This window comes from Panulirus ornatus, chromosome 9 (genome assembly GCF_036320965.1).
Source record: "Panulirus ornatus isolate Po-2019 chromosome 9, ASM3632096v1, whole genome shotgun sequence".
Lineage (NCBI taxonomy): Eukaryota > Metazoa > Arthropoda > Malacostraca > Decapoda > Palinuridae > Panulirus > Panulirus ornatus.
Window position 1 is genome coordinate 49,474,103 of NC_092232.1, and position 19,356 is coordinate 49,493,458.

Sequence of the window (19,356 nt, forward strand, 5' to 3'; positions counted from 1 at the left end):
GTATGTATACGTTGAAATGTATATGTAGGTATATGTGTGTGTGTGCGGACGTTTATGTATATATATGTATAAGTGGGTGGGTTGAGCTATTCTTTCGTCAGTTTCCTTGTGCTATCCGCTAAAGTGGGAGACAGCGAAAAAGTAAAATAAATAAATAATAATAAGTGAGAGGGTTAGGGAGAATGATTTAGTCAACAGAGAAGAGGTAGTAAAAGCTTTGTGGAAGATGAAAGCCGGCAAGGCAGTGGGTTTGGATGGTATTGCAGAGGAATTTATTAAAAAAAGGGGGTGACTGTGTTGTTGACTGGTTGGTAAGGATATCTAATATATGTATGACTCATGGTGAGGTGCCTGAGGATTGCCGGAACGCATGCATAGTGCCATTGTACAAAAGCAAAGGGGATAATGGTGAGTGCTCAAATTACATAGGTATAGGTTTGTTGAGTATTCCTGGGAAATTATATGGGAGGGTATTGATTGAGAGGGTGAAGGTCATGTACAGAGAATCAGACTGGGGAAGAGCAGTGTGGTTTCAGAAGTGGTAGAGGATGTGTGGATCAGGTGTTTGCTTAGAAGAATGTATGTGAAAAATACTTAGAAAAGCACCTTTACCTCTGACACACATATCCTCTCTGTCAGTCTTTCCTCTCTCATTCTCTCCATATGTCCAAACCATTTCAACACATCCTCTTCTTCTCTCTCAACCACACTCTTTTTATTTCCACACATCTCTCTTATCCTTTCATTACTTAATCAAACCACCTCACACCACATACTGTCCTCAAACATTTCATTTCCATCACATCCATCCCCCTCTGTACAACCCCATCTATAGCCCATGCCTTGCAACCATATAACATTGTTGGAACTACTTTTCCTTTAATCATTCCTAGTTTTGCTGCTCGAGATAACATTCTCTCCTTCCACACATTCTTCATGGCTCCCAGAACCTTCACCCCTTCCCCCACCCTATGACTCACCTCCGCTTCCATGGTTCCATCACCTGCTAAGTCCACTCCCAGATATCTAAAACACTTGTCCCTCAACCCAACTGAACCCTTCTTCATATTTACTATCAACTTTCTCCTTTCACACACTTTTCCATACTCAGTCACCAACTTCTGTAGTTTCTCACACAAATCAGCCACTTAAGCTGTATCATTGGTGAATAACAACTGACTCACTTCCCAGGTCCTCTCATCCCCAACACTCTGCATACTCGCCCCTCTCTCTCCATATATATTGTTCATCATTTCTCACATTAGCGAGCTGAGGTCAAGAAAAGATCATTGAAATGGTCTCATTTGCTCACATCCACTCTCCAGCTGTAATATATAATGAAACAAAACTACAGCCCCTTAACCACAACTAGGTCCCACAAACCTTTACTTGGTTTCCCCTTACCACTTTCTAAGCCCTGCTTCAGTCTACAACAGTATGTTGTTCCCTACATATCACATCCCTCCAATTCTTTCTCACCCATGCACACCTTAAATCCTCTAGCATGTTTAGTCCTCAAGCAGTCAAAACCTTTTCCACCCCATCCTTCCATCTTTAGTATGGTCTCCCATTCCTCCTTGTCCCCTTCAATTCTGACATTTACTGGTCTACCTTTCCTCCCTCACTCTATCCATACATCAAAGCTATTTCAGTACACCCTCTTCAGCTCTGTCAACCATACCTTTCTTATTTACCATTTCTCTCTCTTACCCTATAATTTCTTACTTGATCATCCTTCCTTATACCACCACATCCTGTCCTTCAGCATTTCATTTCCAAAACATTTACCCTATTCTGTAATTTCTCACTTAGAGACCACACTTTGCACCCATACAACACCACAGGAACTGTTACACCAACAAACATGCTCATTTTTGCTCTAACTCACAATGATCTTTCCACGCAATCCTCAAAGGCCCCATACCTTACCCACTGTATGTCGCACATCATCTTCCATGATTCCATAGGCTGCCACATCCACTCCCAGATATCAAATATACCCCAATTCCAAAAAGTTCTCTGTATTCAAACTCACACTCCAACTACCCTGTCTCTCTCCACTGCTAAACCTAATAACCTTGCTTTCATTTTCACTTACTCTATATTTTCTCCTTTTACACACACACCTAAACTCAGATGCCAGTTCTTGCAGCTTCTCACTCGAATCTACCACCAGTGCTGTGTCATCAACAAACAACAAAAGACTCTACCCCCTCCCTAACAGAATGCATAAATGCTCCTCCTGTCTCCTAGAGCCTTGTATTCATCTCCCTCACCACACCTATTCAAAAACAAGTCAAACATACATGGTGACATCACACACCCCTGCTGCAGTATACATAATGCCCAGGGAGTTTTCAATGGTTATCCATCTGGTATGAAAAATAATGTGTCACAGCAAGTAATGTATTTTCATTGAAAAAATTGCACAACACTTCATTAAACAGTATTTGGTCTTGCATTTAAATGAAATTTTCTGCTTCAGAAAGCCAAAAGATAAAATGCTATGAACTATGAACATATATCCAATTTCAATGTTACCTCAAAACTTTTCCACACTCATAATGCTAATCACAAAATACTGTTTCTCATGTTCAGGTGTTAACCTCCAACCATGAGAAAGGTTAGAAAGGCTAATAATTTTGACAGAGCAGGAACTAGCTATATACATATCACAGCCAGCAGCATCCTCTCAACTTTTGTCCAGGTGCTGAATGAATCTGATCTAAACTCTGAAAAAAATCACCAATACATGGACTAAAAATAACAGCATAAATGGAATATATAATGTTCAAAACAATCTGGATTATACCAAAGCGTCAAAAGTGATTTACTGAATTTTTTATACATGGTAAGCAGTTATAAATTCTACCGGCAAGTTTAGCATAAAGAAATACAAAAAACAAAAATCTAAGACAAAGTATATATTTAATAAATATACCAATATGCCTATGTCTATATCCAACTGGGATCTGGCTGGACATTTCAAGAAATCTGAGCAAATCACCTACCTTGCAACTAAAGATAAACACACACACGCAAGTACACTACATCCATACACACTAATAATGTTAAAATAAGTTTTTATGATAGTGTAGTCCGCGAGTTCAATGACTACCCAAAAAGCATCCAACACTACCATAAAATGTATCCAATACCTAAATAATGGTAGCAAATCTACAACCATAAGTTAACAAAAATATGATTAAAATAGAATAAGAAACTTACTACCAATATGTAAGATATACAACTGCTACTGCAGTACCTAAAATGCAGGACAACAATTAATTACTTAAGAAAAGATCCCACACCTCTGACTGCTTCCAACTCTTGTTCCAGTTCTTGGAGGAACACACGAGCACTAACAGTGTTGCTGCCTGAATGAGGATCACTAGAATCACTCTCCATGAATAATTGGGTTTCACACAGTTATATTGTAATGTAAAACTCCACATCAAGTTTCTATAAATAATGCATGATTCAGAGTTCAAGTTTATGTGCATTTCATAATATCTAAATATATCTATTCATTGTGAAATTCAAATTAACAAGCATAAAATAATGAGACGAACAGCTTTAGTTATAAGTCCTGCCAGAGATGGAAAAGTTAATGTTAAAGCATGGGCAATCCTATCTTAATTCCACTCTATAAATTGCAAGCTACATAGAGTATTTCTAAAACATAAAGAAAATCAAAATGAACACTGAAAAAAACAAGCCATGCTCGTTAAGACATGCTCTGGTTCAATGGAACTCACCTCTTAATGAAGTGATAACATAACATTTTATCAAACAATAGAGTTGTCAATATGTGTTTGTATAACTGACCAAACTAGAAATAAAACAGGGAAATACCTTGGTGTGAAAACTAGAGGTGAGAAATCCTGAGATCCTGGGTTTTAGCATTCTGGTGGGCTTACAAAGATTTTATGTAAATCTATATAAACCTTTGTATTTTCATTTAATACCTATATTTCCTAGAAGCATACCCTGGTATGTACATCCTAGCCCTTCAAAAATCAAAAAGAGTGTGTGTTCAAGTCCTTCCAACTAATGCCCCAGTGCTCACTTCTGTTGTTTCCAGTCTTTGAAACTCTCCCTTTCTCAAATGTTTAGAATCCCCTTCACTTCTTTCTGATATCCAATATGGCTTTCCCAGCGCAAGGTCTACTAGTGATCTGTCCCACGTGACTCACCTCTGGTTCTCCTTTCTCTCTATTCTTTTTTCTTCATGGCCTTTGTCATCTCCACAGTAAATGACAAGGCATGGCAGAAGTTTTCACTTTCTAAAGTTTCTGCTTTTGGATTTTCTACATCTTTTTGATCTCTAATGCATAGACTCCTCGGTAGTCACTCCATTGCAGTAGACAATGACCAAGTTACTCCTCCCTCTTATCGCATCAACTGTTGTGTCCCTAAAGTTCTGTTCAGTTGCATACATCTTTGTTTCTCTCCACTAAAGATCTTTTCTCATCAACTTCTAACCCTGTTCACTCTTATGCTGATGATTCCATTATAAAAACTTGAACTCACTTTTCCAACCTTTTTCAATCTGATACTCGCATTCTTTCTCCACTGAACATATCTCTTCTCTTAATTCACACATGCAGCATTCAGAATGAGGATGCAGCAACCCATTTATATTCAACAGCACAAAATCATTTTCTACCTATATCTCTGTAAATATCAACCAAATTGCATTTTCAATACCAAGACACCACAATTCATCCCTTGAATAACATAAACATGTTGGACAATACTTTATACTTCAGTCTATCCTAGAAACCCAACATAATTCCAATCCCAAAATGAATTTTGCAATAGCAGCTGTGTTGTGTTAGTACCATCATTATCTTTCTTGTGAATAAAGGGGTAGTATTCATTTCAGTACTGAGTGATACTCATGTATTTGGGGTGGATCTTCCTCCACCTCTCCTTGATCTAGACCAGAATCAAGAGCATTCCATCTCAAGTTAAAAGTTGGAAACTTTTATTCTCCTGAGGAAAGGAACATCATCCGAAATAAGGTGAGGCGCATGCATTACAACGGAACTGGCTTCAGACATACAGTGTTCAAGTATCAATTTTGTCTCCAATACTTATAAAGTTCAACTTCATTAATCAGTTCTGTTAGCCAATTAATTGCTTTTGTCTCTTTAAGTGAGTCAATTTTTGATCCCTAATTACAGCATGTCATGCAAAGCACTAGATTCCCACATTTTGTATTCTAATTTAGCACATTAGGCTGCCACATTTTCTGTCCTGAAGGGTGCTGCACTACACTTAGGTTGGGATGTTAAAATGTCTCAGTTTATCATATGATTCTTAGAGATGTGACTTGAAAATGAAGTTCAGGAAATATCAAGAAGATATGGACTTGATAAGAATGCAACTCATACTATTTACAAAGGTAATGATGATAACCAGATGCCTGCCAGCCCTATTATTCAATCAAAAGTGATGATTTTTCAGAATTATAATGAAAAACGTTTAGATTTCTGACCTGGCTGTGACTTTACCTAATAATTTTGACTCAAGTCCTTCAGTACTGTAAGAGCGGTGAACTTGAAAAAACAATTAAAATAAAAGCAGTGTGTAAAAAATAATGCAGAAAATAAAAATAAGGAAAAGATTGTTATGACTGTCTCAAACAAAGGCTATACTGATGAGTGAATTACCCTGGGCTTGGCCTGAGGTGATGGTAACCCTTATTGGCTCTTTGTATCCAGCTGGGGCACTCATAGCATCTTCTAGGTTGGTCAGTTGTATTATACTGTCAATCAGCATATGTCTCCAAAACTAATTCGCAAATAGCAGCATACATAAAATGAGCATAAACAGAAAACAGATAAAATTCTGTGCTATGCTGCAAACAAATTCAGTAATGTGTAGTATTACTGCATTATATTTTATATACTTTATCACTTCATAGCAATACTGCTAGTATCTTATTCATACCATGATGCAATCCTTAACAAAGAAATGCATGTGGAAAAAAAGACAAAGTAAGACCATAAACAATGTGAAAAATTGATAATAATTGTAAACATTTATGTGTGGAAAGGACAGAGTAAGTCTAAATGAAGAGGTATAAAAGGGTAGACCTGCTGTAAATGAACTGAACCAAGGAATATGAAGCAGCTGGAAGCCATGGAAAGGTATGTGGGGTCTGCTTGCGAACTCAGGGCTGTGATTTTGGTACACTACACGTGACAGCTGGAGAATGGATGTGAGCGAATGAGGGTCTTCCTTCATCTGTTCCTGGTGCTAACTCACTAATGCAGGAATTGGTGAACAGGCACGAAAGTAAAAGAATATAAATCTATCTAAATTATAAACTCTCCCAAGCTAACTTCAAAACATGACAAACTTGCTTCATGCCACTTTCCCTCTTCTATGAGTATTACTTTGGTTTTTACTCCCAAAAGCTGGATGCTTATGTGCCCCCACCACTAGGTAAACTATGTGAAGCTCAGCTAGCTGTTGCTTCATATGATAAATATGTGGCCGTTAGCAATTCATGGGAGGGCCGTTTCAATAACTGTTTCTTTTCTACACCTTAAGGCTTTAGAACTCTCTATCCTCTCATGCCTTCCCAATAACTCTGACCTGGCACCATTTAAAAGACAAGTTTTCCACTTCCTCCAAAATTTGTAAATACTTTTCTTTATCTCTTCTTTTTTACTTTCATAATCCCCTCTATATCTTAATTAAGGCCCCAGCCTTGATGTGCACTTCCATCTGTGACTGGGGCCTCCATCAAAGGAAAAGGGGGAGTTACAGAAACACATCAGAAGACCAAAAACAGCATTACAAACTGACAGCCATTTCAAACACACTTAAGAACTACTGGTAGCACATGTATCAATAAAACTGCTTTGTAATAATGATATATTTATCAATCAGTGTAGATCCAACTATAGAGCTATCCTGTAGAAGCAAATGTATATAAAAAAAAAGACCAAAAACAGCAATACGAGCTGCTAATCATCGTGAACAATTATGCACTAGTGGTAGCATGCATATCATCACTGTTTCATTTTGGTGTCGGTGCTTTGTTACTTATTCTACCTATTTGTACAGGACAGGATGAGAGTTGTACATTTGTGGGACCCCATCTCTGGAACTTTATATGTCATCAAGTAGCCTTCTAAACCTTTGTAAACAATCAGCATTTACTAACTCACTGGTTAGCTTATTCTAACTATCCACTTCATTTACATTAAGCCAGTACTTCTAAACATCCTCTCTGACTAGCTTTATTTTTATTGAGCTCTGGAAATTCTTGTAATGCATCTATTGAAGACTTATTCACTAGCAATATCATACATCTGATTTACAAACTTGACGGTTGTTATCAGGTCCCTAATCTCTCTGCCTTTCCATGGCTGACAGCTTTGTAACACTCATTTTCTTGATATGGCTTAATCTTCTTAATCTAAGTACATCTTAGTTTCATTTCTCTTCTCTATAACTTTTCCATCAGATCTTTGTGCTCCTTTTGGTGTGGTAAACAGACATGCAAGGCATAATCAAGTGTTGGTTTGATATGTATAGTTAAAAACTTATTAAGCATGTCCTTTTCCATGAACTTGAGTGCAATTATCATAAATGTCAGCAGAGAGTTTTCCTCTTTCACAATTCTCCTAGTGTGTAGCTCTGGCAGTGCAGACTCTTAGATCTCTTTCACATGCAGATTCCTGTAATTCATCTGCTAAATAATAATTACACCAAGGCCTTCTTTTATTTTGTTCCCTCCTAATTAACTGCAATCATCTTTCTTTATTCCTCACATGATCTTTACATCATCCATAAACAAGTTTATATTCAATTCCAGTCCACTGGGAAAGTCATTCACATAAATCATGAATACCAGTGAGACCAAGGCCTAACCTTATTGCCTGCCTCTTGCATCCTCAACCCACTTTGAAGATGAACCTCAAACCTGTGTTCCATGATACCTTACAGTAAGACAGTCTTCTATCGAATGAAGGAATCTAACCTTTATTCCTGCTTGTACCTCTAGCTTTTTTTAAATCACCCTACAACTGAAAACTAGTGTGAAATACTTTCTGGTAGTCCATGAACACAGAATTCTATGAACACACAATTCTTCCCATCATATCAGTCTAAAGGATTGCTTATCCATGACGATCTCTCCCAAAAACTATGTTTCTCCCAGTTAGAAAGTTTCTTCTTTGCAAGGAGTTATTCATCAGCTTCCCTTCCTTTTATCTTTTCCAATGGTTTAAACACCACACACTTTATTGAGACTGGCCTGTCATTCAGCACAGTTATCAAATCACCCTTCTTGAATATTGGCACAACATTTGCCCTCTTCCACACCACATGGTGTACATACAATTATAGACCCTACCCAAAAAAAAAAAAAAAAATAGCATACATCTCGTTAAACTCACTTTGTAATTGTAAAGTTATACAATAGACTATTCCACGTACAGAGACCTGTTAATTTACTAGTATTTGATTTACACCATTTTTAGGATAATGTGCATGGTCCATTTACATCTTTTTCTAATCAAGCAGGCTTAAGTTTGGACTAATGTGATCATCATTAGGCTGTGCAGTGGTGTGGCACTGCCAGCACTGTGCAAGAAGCGAACATACTTATGGCATGGATATGGTATACAGTCATGGCACACTACAATATTTTGTGATGCAGTACACTGTATATTCCACATAATTTGCCCCATGCATCATGACACCAACGCATCTTTTAAGTTCTCCTGGTATCAGTGGTGCTATGAAGCATAAGGGCAGAGACGTTAAAATGGATGTGCTCAAGCATTATGAGAGAGGTGAATGAACAGCTGATATGAAGTGTTCCCTTGGACTCAGTAAATCTATTCTACAGATTACTCATGATAGCGCAGACAAGATCAAGGAGAGTGTTAATCAGTGCATCTAAGACCTCATATTTCTGAGGTTCATTTAAGGAAAGAAAGGAATATCTGTATATTACAGTATTCTATATGTCATAGTATCTGTATAATATTGGTTTTCACTGGTATAATGTGTGGTATAATCTTAAAAAAAAATCTGTAACTTCTATTGATTTACATGACCATTTGATTAAGAAGGCATGTACAGAGCATCAGATTGGAGAAGAGCAGTGTGGTTCCAGAAGTGGTAGAGGATGTGTGGATCAGGTGTTTCCTTTGAAGAATGTATGTGAGAAATACTTAGAAAAGCAAATGGATTTATATGTAGCATTTATGGATCTGGAGAAGGCATATGATAAGAGTTGATAGAGATGCTCTGTGGAAGGTATTAAGAATATATGGTGTAGGAGGCAAGTTGTTAGCAGTGAAAAGTTTTTATCGAGGATGTATGGCATGTGTACGAGTAGGAAGAGAGGAAAGTGATTGGTTCTCAGTGAATGTTGGTTTGCTGCAGGGGTGCGTGATGTCTCCATGGTCGTTTCATTTGTTTATGATTGGGGTTGTTAGGGAGGTGAATGCAAGAGTTTCGGGAAGAGGGGCAAGTATGCAATCTGTTGTGGATGAGAGAGCTTGGGAGGTGAGTCAGTTGTTGTTTGATGATGATGCAGTGCTGGCTGATTTGGGTGAGAAACTGCAGAAGCTGGTGACTGAGTTTGGTAAAGTGTGTGAAAGAAGAAAGCTGAGAGTAAATGTGAATAAGAGCAAGGTTATTAGGTTCAGTAGGGTTGAGGGACAAGTCAATAGGGAGGTAAGTTTGAATGGAGAAAAACTGGAGGAAGTGAAGTGTTTTAGATATCTGGGAGTGGATTTGGCAGCGGATGGAACCATAGAAGCGGAAGTGAATTATAGGGTGGGGGAAGGGGTGGAAGTTCTGGGAGCGTTGAAAAATGTGTGGAAGTCAAGAATGTTATCTTCGAAAGCAAAAATGGGTATGTTTGTAGGAACTGTGGTTCCAACAATGTTGTATGGTTGCGAAGCGTGGGCTATAGATAGAGTTGTGCGGAGGACAGTGGATGTGCTGGAAATGAGATGTTTGAGGACAATATGTGGTGTGAGGGGGTTTGATCGAGTAAGTAATGAAAGGGTAAGAGAGATGTGTGGTAATAAAAAGAGTGTGGTTGAGAGAGCAGAAGAGGGTGTTTTGAAATGGTTTGGTCACATGGAGAGAATGAGTGAGGAAAGATTGACAAGGAGGATACATGTGTCAGCGGTGGAGGGAACGAGGAGAAATGGGAGACCAAATTGGAGGTGGAAAGATGGAGTGAAAAAGATTTTGAGTGATTAGGACCTAAACATGCAAGAGGGTGAAAGGCGTGCAAGGAATAGAGGGAGTTGGAACGATGTGGTATACCGGGGTTGACGTGCTGGCAATGGATTGAACCAGGGCATGTGAAGTGTCTGGGGTAAACCATGGAAAGTTTTGTGGGGCCTGGATGTGGAAAGGGAGCTGTGGTTTGGGTGCATTATACATGACAACTAGAGACTGAGTGTGAACAAATGTGGCCTTTGTTGTCTTTTCCTAGTGCACATGCGGAGGGAGGGGGTAGTCATTTCATGTGTGGCGGGGTGGCGACAGGAATGAATAAGGGCAGACAGTAAAATTTATGTACATGTGTATATATGCATATGTGTGTGTGTATATATATATAAGTTGAGATGTATAGGTATGTATATGTGCGTGTGTGGACGTGTATGTACATACATGTGTATGTGGGTGGATTGGGCCATTCTTTTGTCTGTTTCCTTGCGCTACCTCGCAAACGCGGGAGACAGCGACAAAGTATAAATATTCATTTTTTTATCTATTTTCTTTGTCGCAACTATTGTGTAAATCAAAAGGTCTTTGTATAGAATATCAAGAGACATCAACTATGAATCAATACATGCACAACAACCACTATGAGATCAAAAAAAGTGTCAGAGATTTAATATTGCCATGCACAATTACAAACTAAGAGAGGTGAGACGGTGTTAGGGTGTGATGACATACGGTTAATCTGCCACCATATGGTCAATGCATAACACATAATGCTGACCATTTTCTTTGACTCTTAGTCATTTATAACATGGGGATTTTTTTTTTTTGCTCTCAGTGCACTCAATTTTACAATATGTAATAGGTAGCCAATATCTTGATAGTGAAAGAGATTATACATGTAGACAATATACTACAGTCTTGAACATAACGCTGAATTGTATACTTTTCTTCTGCAAAACACTTTTTGCATTTCTAATCTTTCTTAAAACTTATGTCAGATTCCTGCCCTTTTTTGTATCCTAATCTTGACTTAATCCTTCAACCTATTCCTTCCATAACTATGATATATTATTCCTCTATGTATTTCACCATACAACTCAAGATTATCTCATTAATTGTCCAGGTATCACCTACCTCTTTAACTGTCCAGGTATCACCTATCTTCAACCATCTTTATGTGTCAACCATGATCCTGTAGTCCTCATTTTGCTGTATAAGCATAGCAATATTTCACCACTCCTTGTGAGCAGTCTAAGTGTCCCTACCACAAAGGCCTGGACCCCTGATACACATGTGACTGTTGTTTCCCACTGCTTTTGAGCAAAGACCAGTCACATGAAGACTGACCCCCGTGATACCTCCTCCTTTCTTTGAAGTGTGAAACTGTGGAATTCTCTTACATCTTTTTTTCGCTACTCTTATGCCCTTTCCACTTTAACAAGTCTGGGCTACAAGCATATGAGGAACTCTAATTTCTTCACTCTTGTTCTCATATCCTCTTTTGCACATGCCAAATCTGTCAATATAAAAGGCAAGTTTTGAAAATAAAAAATCTTTTTCTCTTGAAGATGGTGTCCCACAAAACGCTAGAGTTAATCTTCCCATTAGGTATCATTTAAAGGAGTCATCCTCCACTCTCTCTCGAAACTTGAAGCTACCTTTTATCAAAAGGGTCGATCGTTGCTTCCTTTGCCTTTTTTTTCCCTCTTTACCACTGTGTACCTTTCTGGGCAAAACAGGTGAAATCTTATCTCTTTAGTAAGCTTTTTCATGACTTCAGATAGGGGAAGGTGCATTTTCCCTTACACAATCTTTCAATTCCAGCTCTTCACTGAACAAAATATTTTAATATTTTGTGGCATGAGAAGAGTGGGAGGTGGGTTGATTAGAAAGGGTAGTGAGTGGTGGTATGAAGAAGTAAGAGTATTAGTGAAAGAGAAGAGAGAGGCATTTGGACGATTTTTGCAGGGAAAAAATGCAATTGAGTGGGAGATGTATAAAAGAAAGAGACAGGAGGTCAAGAGAAAGGTGCAAGAGGTGAAAAAAAGGGCAAATGAGAGTTGGGGTGAGAGAGTATCATTAAATTTTAGGGAGAATAAAAAGATGTTCTGGAAGGAGGTAAATAAAGTGCGTAAGACAAGGGAGCAAATGGGAACTTCAGTGAAGGGCGCAAATGGGGAGGTGATAACAAGTAGTGGTGATGTGAGAAGGAGATGGAGTGAGTATTTTGAAGGTTTGTTGAATGTGTTTGATGATAGAGTGGCAGATATAGGGTGTTTTGGTCGAGGTGGTGTGCAAAGTGAGAGGGTTAGGGAAAATGATTTGGTAAACAGAGAAGAGGTAGTGAAAGCTTTGCGGAAGATGAAAGCCGGCAAGGCAGCAGGTTTGGATGGTATTGCAGTGGAATTTATTAAAAAAGGGGGTGACTGTATTGTTGACTGGTTGGTAAGGTTATTTAATGTATGTATGACTCATGGTACATTAAATAACCTTAATGTATGTATGACTCATGGTCCCTGGGGATAGGGGAGAAAGAATACTTCCCACGTATTCCCTGCGTGTCGTAGAAGGCGACTAAAAGGGGAGGGAGCGGGGGGCTGGAAATCCTCCCCTCTCATTTTTTTTTTTTAATTTTCCAAAAGAGGGAACAGAGAATTGGGCCAGGTGAGGGTATTCCCTCAAGGCCCAGTCCTCTGTTCTTAACGCTACCTCGCTAATGCGGGAAATGGCGAATAGTTTGAAAAAAAAAAAAGAAAAAAAAAAAAAAGACTCATGGTGAGGTGCCTGAGGATTGGCGGAATGCGTGCATAGTGCCATTGTACAGAGGCAAAGGGGATAAGAGTGAGTGCTCAAATTACAGAGGTATAAGTTTGTTGAGTATTCCTGGTAAATTATATGGGAGGGTATTGATTGAGAGGGTGAAGGCATGTACAGAGCATCAGATTGGGGAAGAGCAGTGTGGTTTCAGAAGTGGTAGAGGATGTGTGGATCAGGTGTTTGCTTTGAAGAATGTATGTGAGAAATACTTAGAAAAGCAAATGGATTTGTATGTAGCATTTATGGATCTGGAGAAGGCATATGATAGAGTTGATAGAGATGCTCTGTGGAAGGTATTAAGAATATATGGTGTGGGAGGCAAGTTGTTAGAAGCAGTGAAAAGTTTTTATCAAGGATGTAAGGCATGTGTACGTGTAGGAAGAGAGGAAAGTGATTGGTTCTCAGTGAATGTAGGTTTGCGGCAGGGGTGTGTGATGTCTCCATGGTTGTTTAATTTGTTTATGGATGGGGTTGTTAGGGAGGTAAATGCAAGAGTTTTGGAAAGAGGGGCAAGTATGAAGTCTGTTGGGGATGAGAGAGCTTGGGAAGTGAGTCAGTTGTTGTTCGCTGATGACACAGCGCTGGTGGCTGATTCATGTGAGAAACTGCAGAAGCTGGTGACTGAGCTTGGTAAAGTGTGTGGAAGAAGAAAGTTAAGAGTAAATGTGAATAAGAGCAAGGTTATTAGGTACAGTAGGGTTGAGGGTCAAGTCAATTGGGAGGCGAGTTTGAATGGAGAAAAACTGGAGGAAGTGAAGTGTTTTAGATATCTGGGAGTGGATCTGGCAGCGGATGGAACCATGGAAGCGGAAGTGGATCATAGGGTGGGGGAGGGGGCGAAAATTCTGGGGGCCTTGAAGAATGTGTGGAAGTCGAGAACATTATCTCGGAAAGCAAAAATGGGTATGTTTGAAGGAATAGTGGTTCCAACAATGTTGTATGGTTGCGAGGCGTGGGCTATGGATAGAGTTGTGCGCAGGAGGATGGATGTGCTGGAAATGAGATGTTTGAGGACAATGTGTGGTGTGAGGTGGTTTGATCGAGTGAGTAACGTAAGGGTAAGAGAGATGTGTGGAAATAAAAAGAGCGTGGTTGAGAGAGCAGAAGAGGGTGTTTTGAAATGGTTTGGGCACATGGAGAGAATGAGTGAGGAAAGATTGACCAAGAGGATATATGTGTCGGAGGTGGAGGGAACGAGGAGAAGAGGGAGACCAAACTGGAGGTGGAAAGATGGAGTGAAAAAGATTTTGTGTGATTGGGGCCTGAACATGCAGGAGGGTGAAAGGAGGGCAAGGAATAGAGTGAATTGGAGCGATGTGGTATACCGGGGTTGACGTGCTGTCAGTGGATTGAATCAAGGCATGTGAAGCGTCTGGGGTAAACCATGGAAAGCTGTGTAGGTATGTATATTTGAGTGTGTGGACGTATGTATATACAAGTGTATGGGGGGGGGGCATTTCTTTCGTCTGTTTCCTTGTGCTACCTCGCAAACGCGGGAGACAGCGACAAAGTATAATAAAAAATATAATAATAAAAATTACCATCTAATACTCCTGCCCTATCTGCAGTGCTGCCAGGGATGCTTTACCCTCTTACCTTGTGAGGCATTTCCAGTTTTTTGTCTTCTGACTGTATTATTTGCTTTTATTCCTCTCCTCCTTTATCACATTTGATGAATACGCCACTGAATTCCATCTTATCTATGAATTTTCTTGCTTGCATAAGTACCTCTTGGTTAGATGACTCAAGTCAAATGTAAACGTAACTGGTCACCCCCCACATTGTGATTATAAGTACCTATTCTTCACTTTCCTTTTATCAGTGAAACTGCAATATGGCAATTTTATAGCCTCCAGTAATCTTTAAATTAGTTTCTTTTTTCCCCTTTCTTAACTGGAGAATGACCTAAACCCAAAATAATCAAAGATTTACATCTATCACCCTCCTGCTTTACTAATCTTTCTAATTTTGGTGCCACAAACTTTTCAGCGAGTTTCTTCATCAAGTGATGAAACATTGACATCTGTATCTATGACCTCTCCCAAAATTTCTCTTTTAACTAACAGGCCATGGTCTTTTTCTTTTTTTATTCTAATGACAATGAAGGATCCAGTCAAGGACAAAACTCCACATCAAGGCCAGGCCTCAATTGAGATATAAAGAAAATACAAGGGAAAGTAATTACAAATATTAGAGAAATGAAAAACCTGTCTGCTCTGTACTTTTTGAAATCTTTCATTAACACAACTAGGCCACACACTTCAAAGATTACTCTAACAGAGTAATTATTCTTTCAAAAGCTTGACTCAATTTCCTATGTATCTCTGTCTGTAAGACCCTGGATCTATTTTCCTCTACAGCAATTGTCATGCTCTTTGTCTGTTAATCAATAACCAAAACTGCTCCTTTTCTCTCACTGCCCACTACTTCATTAGATTCTGAATGTGTTTAAATCCTTTCCTTTAACTGAACAGATGGTAAAATTGCCCCTGCATATCCCAACCCACTACTGTCAGTAAATTCAATATGTGTTTTAGTCCTTTCCACCTTTCCAACATCTAGAAAATACACCTCAAACCTTATTTGCTTTCTAATAAACCTAACTTCTTATGTAGCTCCTAAATCTCCTTTACTAATATGAAGTTTTGGTCATACCCAATGACTATTTCTCACACCCTATCTCAACTCATTAGACCCTTCATGATCCTTGGATTCATTACTCAGTTTCTTTAACTCTTCCTCTAGTTGTGTCATCTGGTTTTGCTTTTAACAACTTCCCATTACAGTTCCTAACATATTTTCTCTGTTTTCTTTCCCTTGCAGATCCTGTTATGACTGACAGGTCCTTGTACATTCCCAAGTTTGGGTCCATGCCAGACTGTAGTCCAATTTGAAACAAAAGACTTTAGTTCAGTACTAGTATGTCCAACATTACTATTTCTGTGTTACCAGTAGCATGTCCTCAGTCATTCTGTTCCATTCATCTACCACTCTTAAGTACAAATGTATTTCTTTACATCCTTTTTAATAAGTTTCTTACTTAATTACATGTTATATCCTCTGACTGCTCTATCCTCAATTCTCTCAGAAAACTGTTCACTGTCCACATTTACGGATGTTTTAAAACTTAAACATTGAGATCAAGTGACCCCTCACTTTTCTCTCTTCAAAAATGGGGAAATCTAGACTCTTTCTGACATTCTCTGAACCTTCTCTATTAGCTGTCTGTGCTTCTTTAGGAGTGCTGACCAAACCTGAGAAGTATATTCTAGTTTTGGCCTTATGTATGATATGACCAGCTCGTTAAATATTTCTTTCTTCATACACATACTTGAAGGCTATTCTGATACTTCCCAGCAGACAACTTGTCTCCTTAACTATTCTCCGAATATGGGACTCTGGCAACAGGTTAGGGATGATGTAGACTCCCAAGTCCATCTCACACACATAACATTGAAGCAGATTTCCAGCCAGTTAGTAATCAAATCTAAGCCTTTTGCTTTGTCCCATTCTCATCATTTTGCATCAGACCAACTCTGGTGTCTGTTCAGGTCCCTTTATAAGCTGATGCAATCCATCTCACCCTTCACTTCCATTAAGACCTTTGCATCATCTGCAAACATATTTAGGTTGGAGTCCATACCTTTAAGGGAAGTAATTTACACAGATCAAGAAAGAAATGGCTCCAAAACTCTGCTGATCACCTTAACCCATTTGGAAAAGGCTCCTCTAACATGCCTCATCTGTTCCCTCCCTCTGATATGATTTATTCATCAAAGTTTCTCCCCTTTTATATCATAACATATTGGGCATAGCGGCAAATGGTTTCTGGCAGTTCGGGTATACAGAGTCTACCCAGTCTCTCCTCTTGTCTATGACTAAGCCCATTCTCTCGTAGAACCTTAAGAGGTTCATTAAAAAAGACCAAGCTCTGCGCATGTAATTATCTGTTTGTACTGTACAAGGAGGGAAACTTTCAATTTTGAGGCCCCATCTCTTGAATATTCTCTATCAAATAAATTCTTAAATCAATGTTTAATGTCTACATACAAAGTGTGTGTGTGTGTGTGTGTGTGTGTGTGTGTGTGTGTGTGTGTATGTGTGTAAATACCTAATCATCTATCTGTACTGTACGAGGTGGGGGTATTACAATCTTGAAAATTTTCCACTAACACACAACTTAATAAACCTAAGTGTCCTGTTTGTGTGTTTGAAAGTAATCTCATACTTAATACATCCTCAATAAAATGTTGATGCAAAAATAGCTGGTACAATAGAGAACAGAAGTCCCTTCTGCAAGATACAAACAATCATACCTGCACTATACTGGGTGTACTGCTGGTACTGCGGATGAAAGTTGTGAATTGCATCCGTCATAATATCTTTGGGGTTCATGGTTTCCTGTAGAGCGAAAGATAAGGTTGTTAAATTCATTCATTACTAACACCTTATACTAAATGATAATGAACATATCGCCATTTAACAGCCACGCTGTAGGTAACAGTAGGTAGACAGCCACCAATGAGGGAGGTGTACTACCAGTACTGCCCAGCTGTGTAGGAGGTGAGCAGTTAGCCAGCACTTCAGTGGTTGTCAGGCTGCGCTCCTCTGACCCAAGTAGCTGTCTTTTCTTTCTGCGTCACCCACACATGGACTGCTGGCATTCTGGACACAAACATACAATCTCTCCTTGTGACAAAATAACACATGCCAACACCTAACTCACACAACTATTCATTATAACTCTAAATTTCTCAGCAGTGATTGCTATGTGCTAGCCCTGCCTTTTGGCGAAACGGGAGAGTAACATACACACAACAGTAGGTACAAACATTAGTCAGCAGCACTTGGTAGAAACATTATGTAGTAGTAGGAAGGAATAATAGGTGGGAGCATTCGGCAGAAGTAGTAGGATGGATGGAGGTATTAGTTGATGAGAAGCCATCAACCAGGGAGGTATATCACTGGTACTGTCCGCCTGGGTATTGGGAGGGTTAAAGACAGCTGCATAATGAGCCAGCTGTCTAGTTGCACTTCTTTCCTCACTTTCATATTTATACCTCCTCTTCCCTTCATTATTCTAGAGGGAACCAATGACTCTTCTACCCTGTACTGCTCTCTCCCTTCTCTCTCCTTCCATCTCACCAAACTTACACAAGATAGCCCCTAAATACCTTTCTCCCCTCCATATTTCCAACACAGTTTAGTACACTTTCTTCTTTTACTCTATGGGGTTCTGCAAATTCTATACTTTCACTATGTTTCCTTTCAAAACACCACTATCACTTTTCCATGCATTTAACTCCAATTGCATATGCTTACATACATCACAAAACACACTTGTGACCTTCTGCAACTCCTCTTCACTCCCAGCAACAACAAAGTATCATCTAAAAACTGGCTTATCACTAGCCACCATACCTCATTGTCACTCACCATCTCTGCAACCCTCTCTTATCACTCGATACGCACATATGTATCATATCCACGTGCATACAGAAACTTTTGCTCAACTCTCCATCCACTTTTATACATTCATTTGCTACTCTATAAAGGCATTCATGACATCCAACAGTTGTCCCCCTACCGTATGTATCCTTAACACATCCTATAAAGCATTCCACTCAACTCTGTCATATGCTTATTCCAGATTTATGAAAAGCTTTATACAATTTCTTACCTTTTGCTAAATACTTTTCCACAGTCATTTTCACTACCTAACTAACCTAACCTGGGTTTTCTGGCTGTAAGTGAAACAAAACTCAAAGAGAAGAAACAGTTTGGAAATGTCTTTGGGAAGCAGCCTCAAAGAGGGCTTAAAGTGGATACAGAAACTTTTGCTAAACTCTCCATCCACTTTTATACATTCATTTGCTACTCTATAAAGGCATTCATGACATCCAACAGTTGTCCCCCTACCACACGTATCCTTAATGCATCCTATAAAGCAATCCACTCAACTCTATCATATGCTTCTTCCAGATTTATAAAAAGCTCTATACAATTTCTTACCTTTTGCTAAATACTTTTCCACAGTCATTTTCACCACCTAACCTAACCTAACCTGGATTTTCTGGCTGTAAGTGAAACAAAACTCAAAGACAAGAAACAATTGGAAATGTCTTTGGGGAGCAGCCTTAAAGAGGGCTTAAAGTGGAGGAAGGTCCTGGCATCATCTTACCAACCCATTAACTGTATTAAGAATATATCTCCTTGGTATATGCTAAGTAAAAAACAGGGACTAATAGGTTTATGAGATATCAGTCTATTATTCATCTTTTTTAACACAAAATTCTAGAATGAAGATATTTTGAGTTT

General features: G+C 39.0%; 1 protein-coding gene across 2 annotated transcripts in view; it reads right to left on the reverse strand.

Moving 5' to 3' along the window:
* Tmep (Transmembrane endosomal protein) overlaps nucleotides 1–19,356 on the reverse strand; it is a 139,397-nt gene that overhangs the window by 45,243 nt on the left and 74,798 nt on the right. For both annotated transcript variants that reach the window (XM_071665170.1, XM_071665169.1), the window contains exon 8: nucleotides 17,355–17,439. In XM_071665170.1, the coding sequence (XP_071521271.1) occupies nucleotides 17,355–17,439 (85 nt within the window). The remainder of the gene's footprint in view (nucleotides 1–17,354; nucleotides 17,440–19,356) is intronic.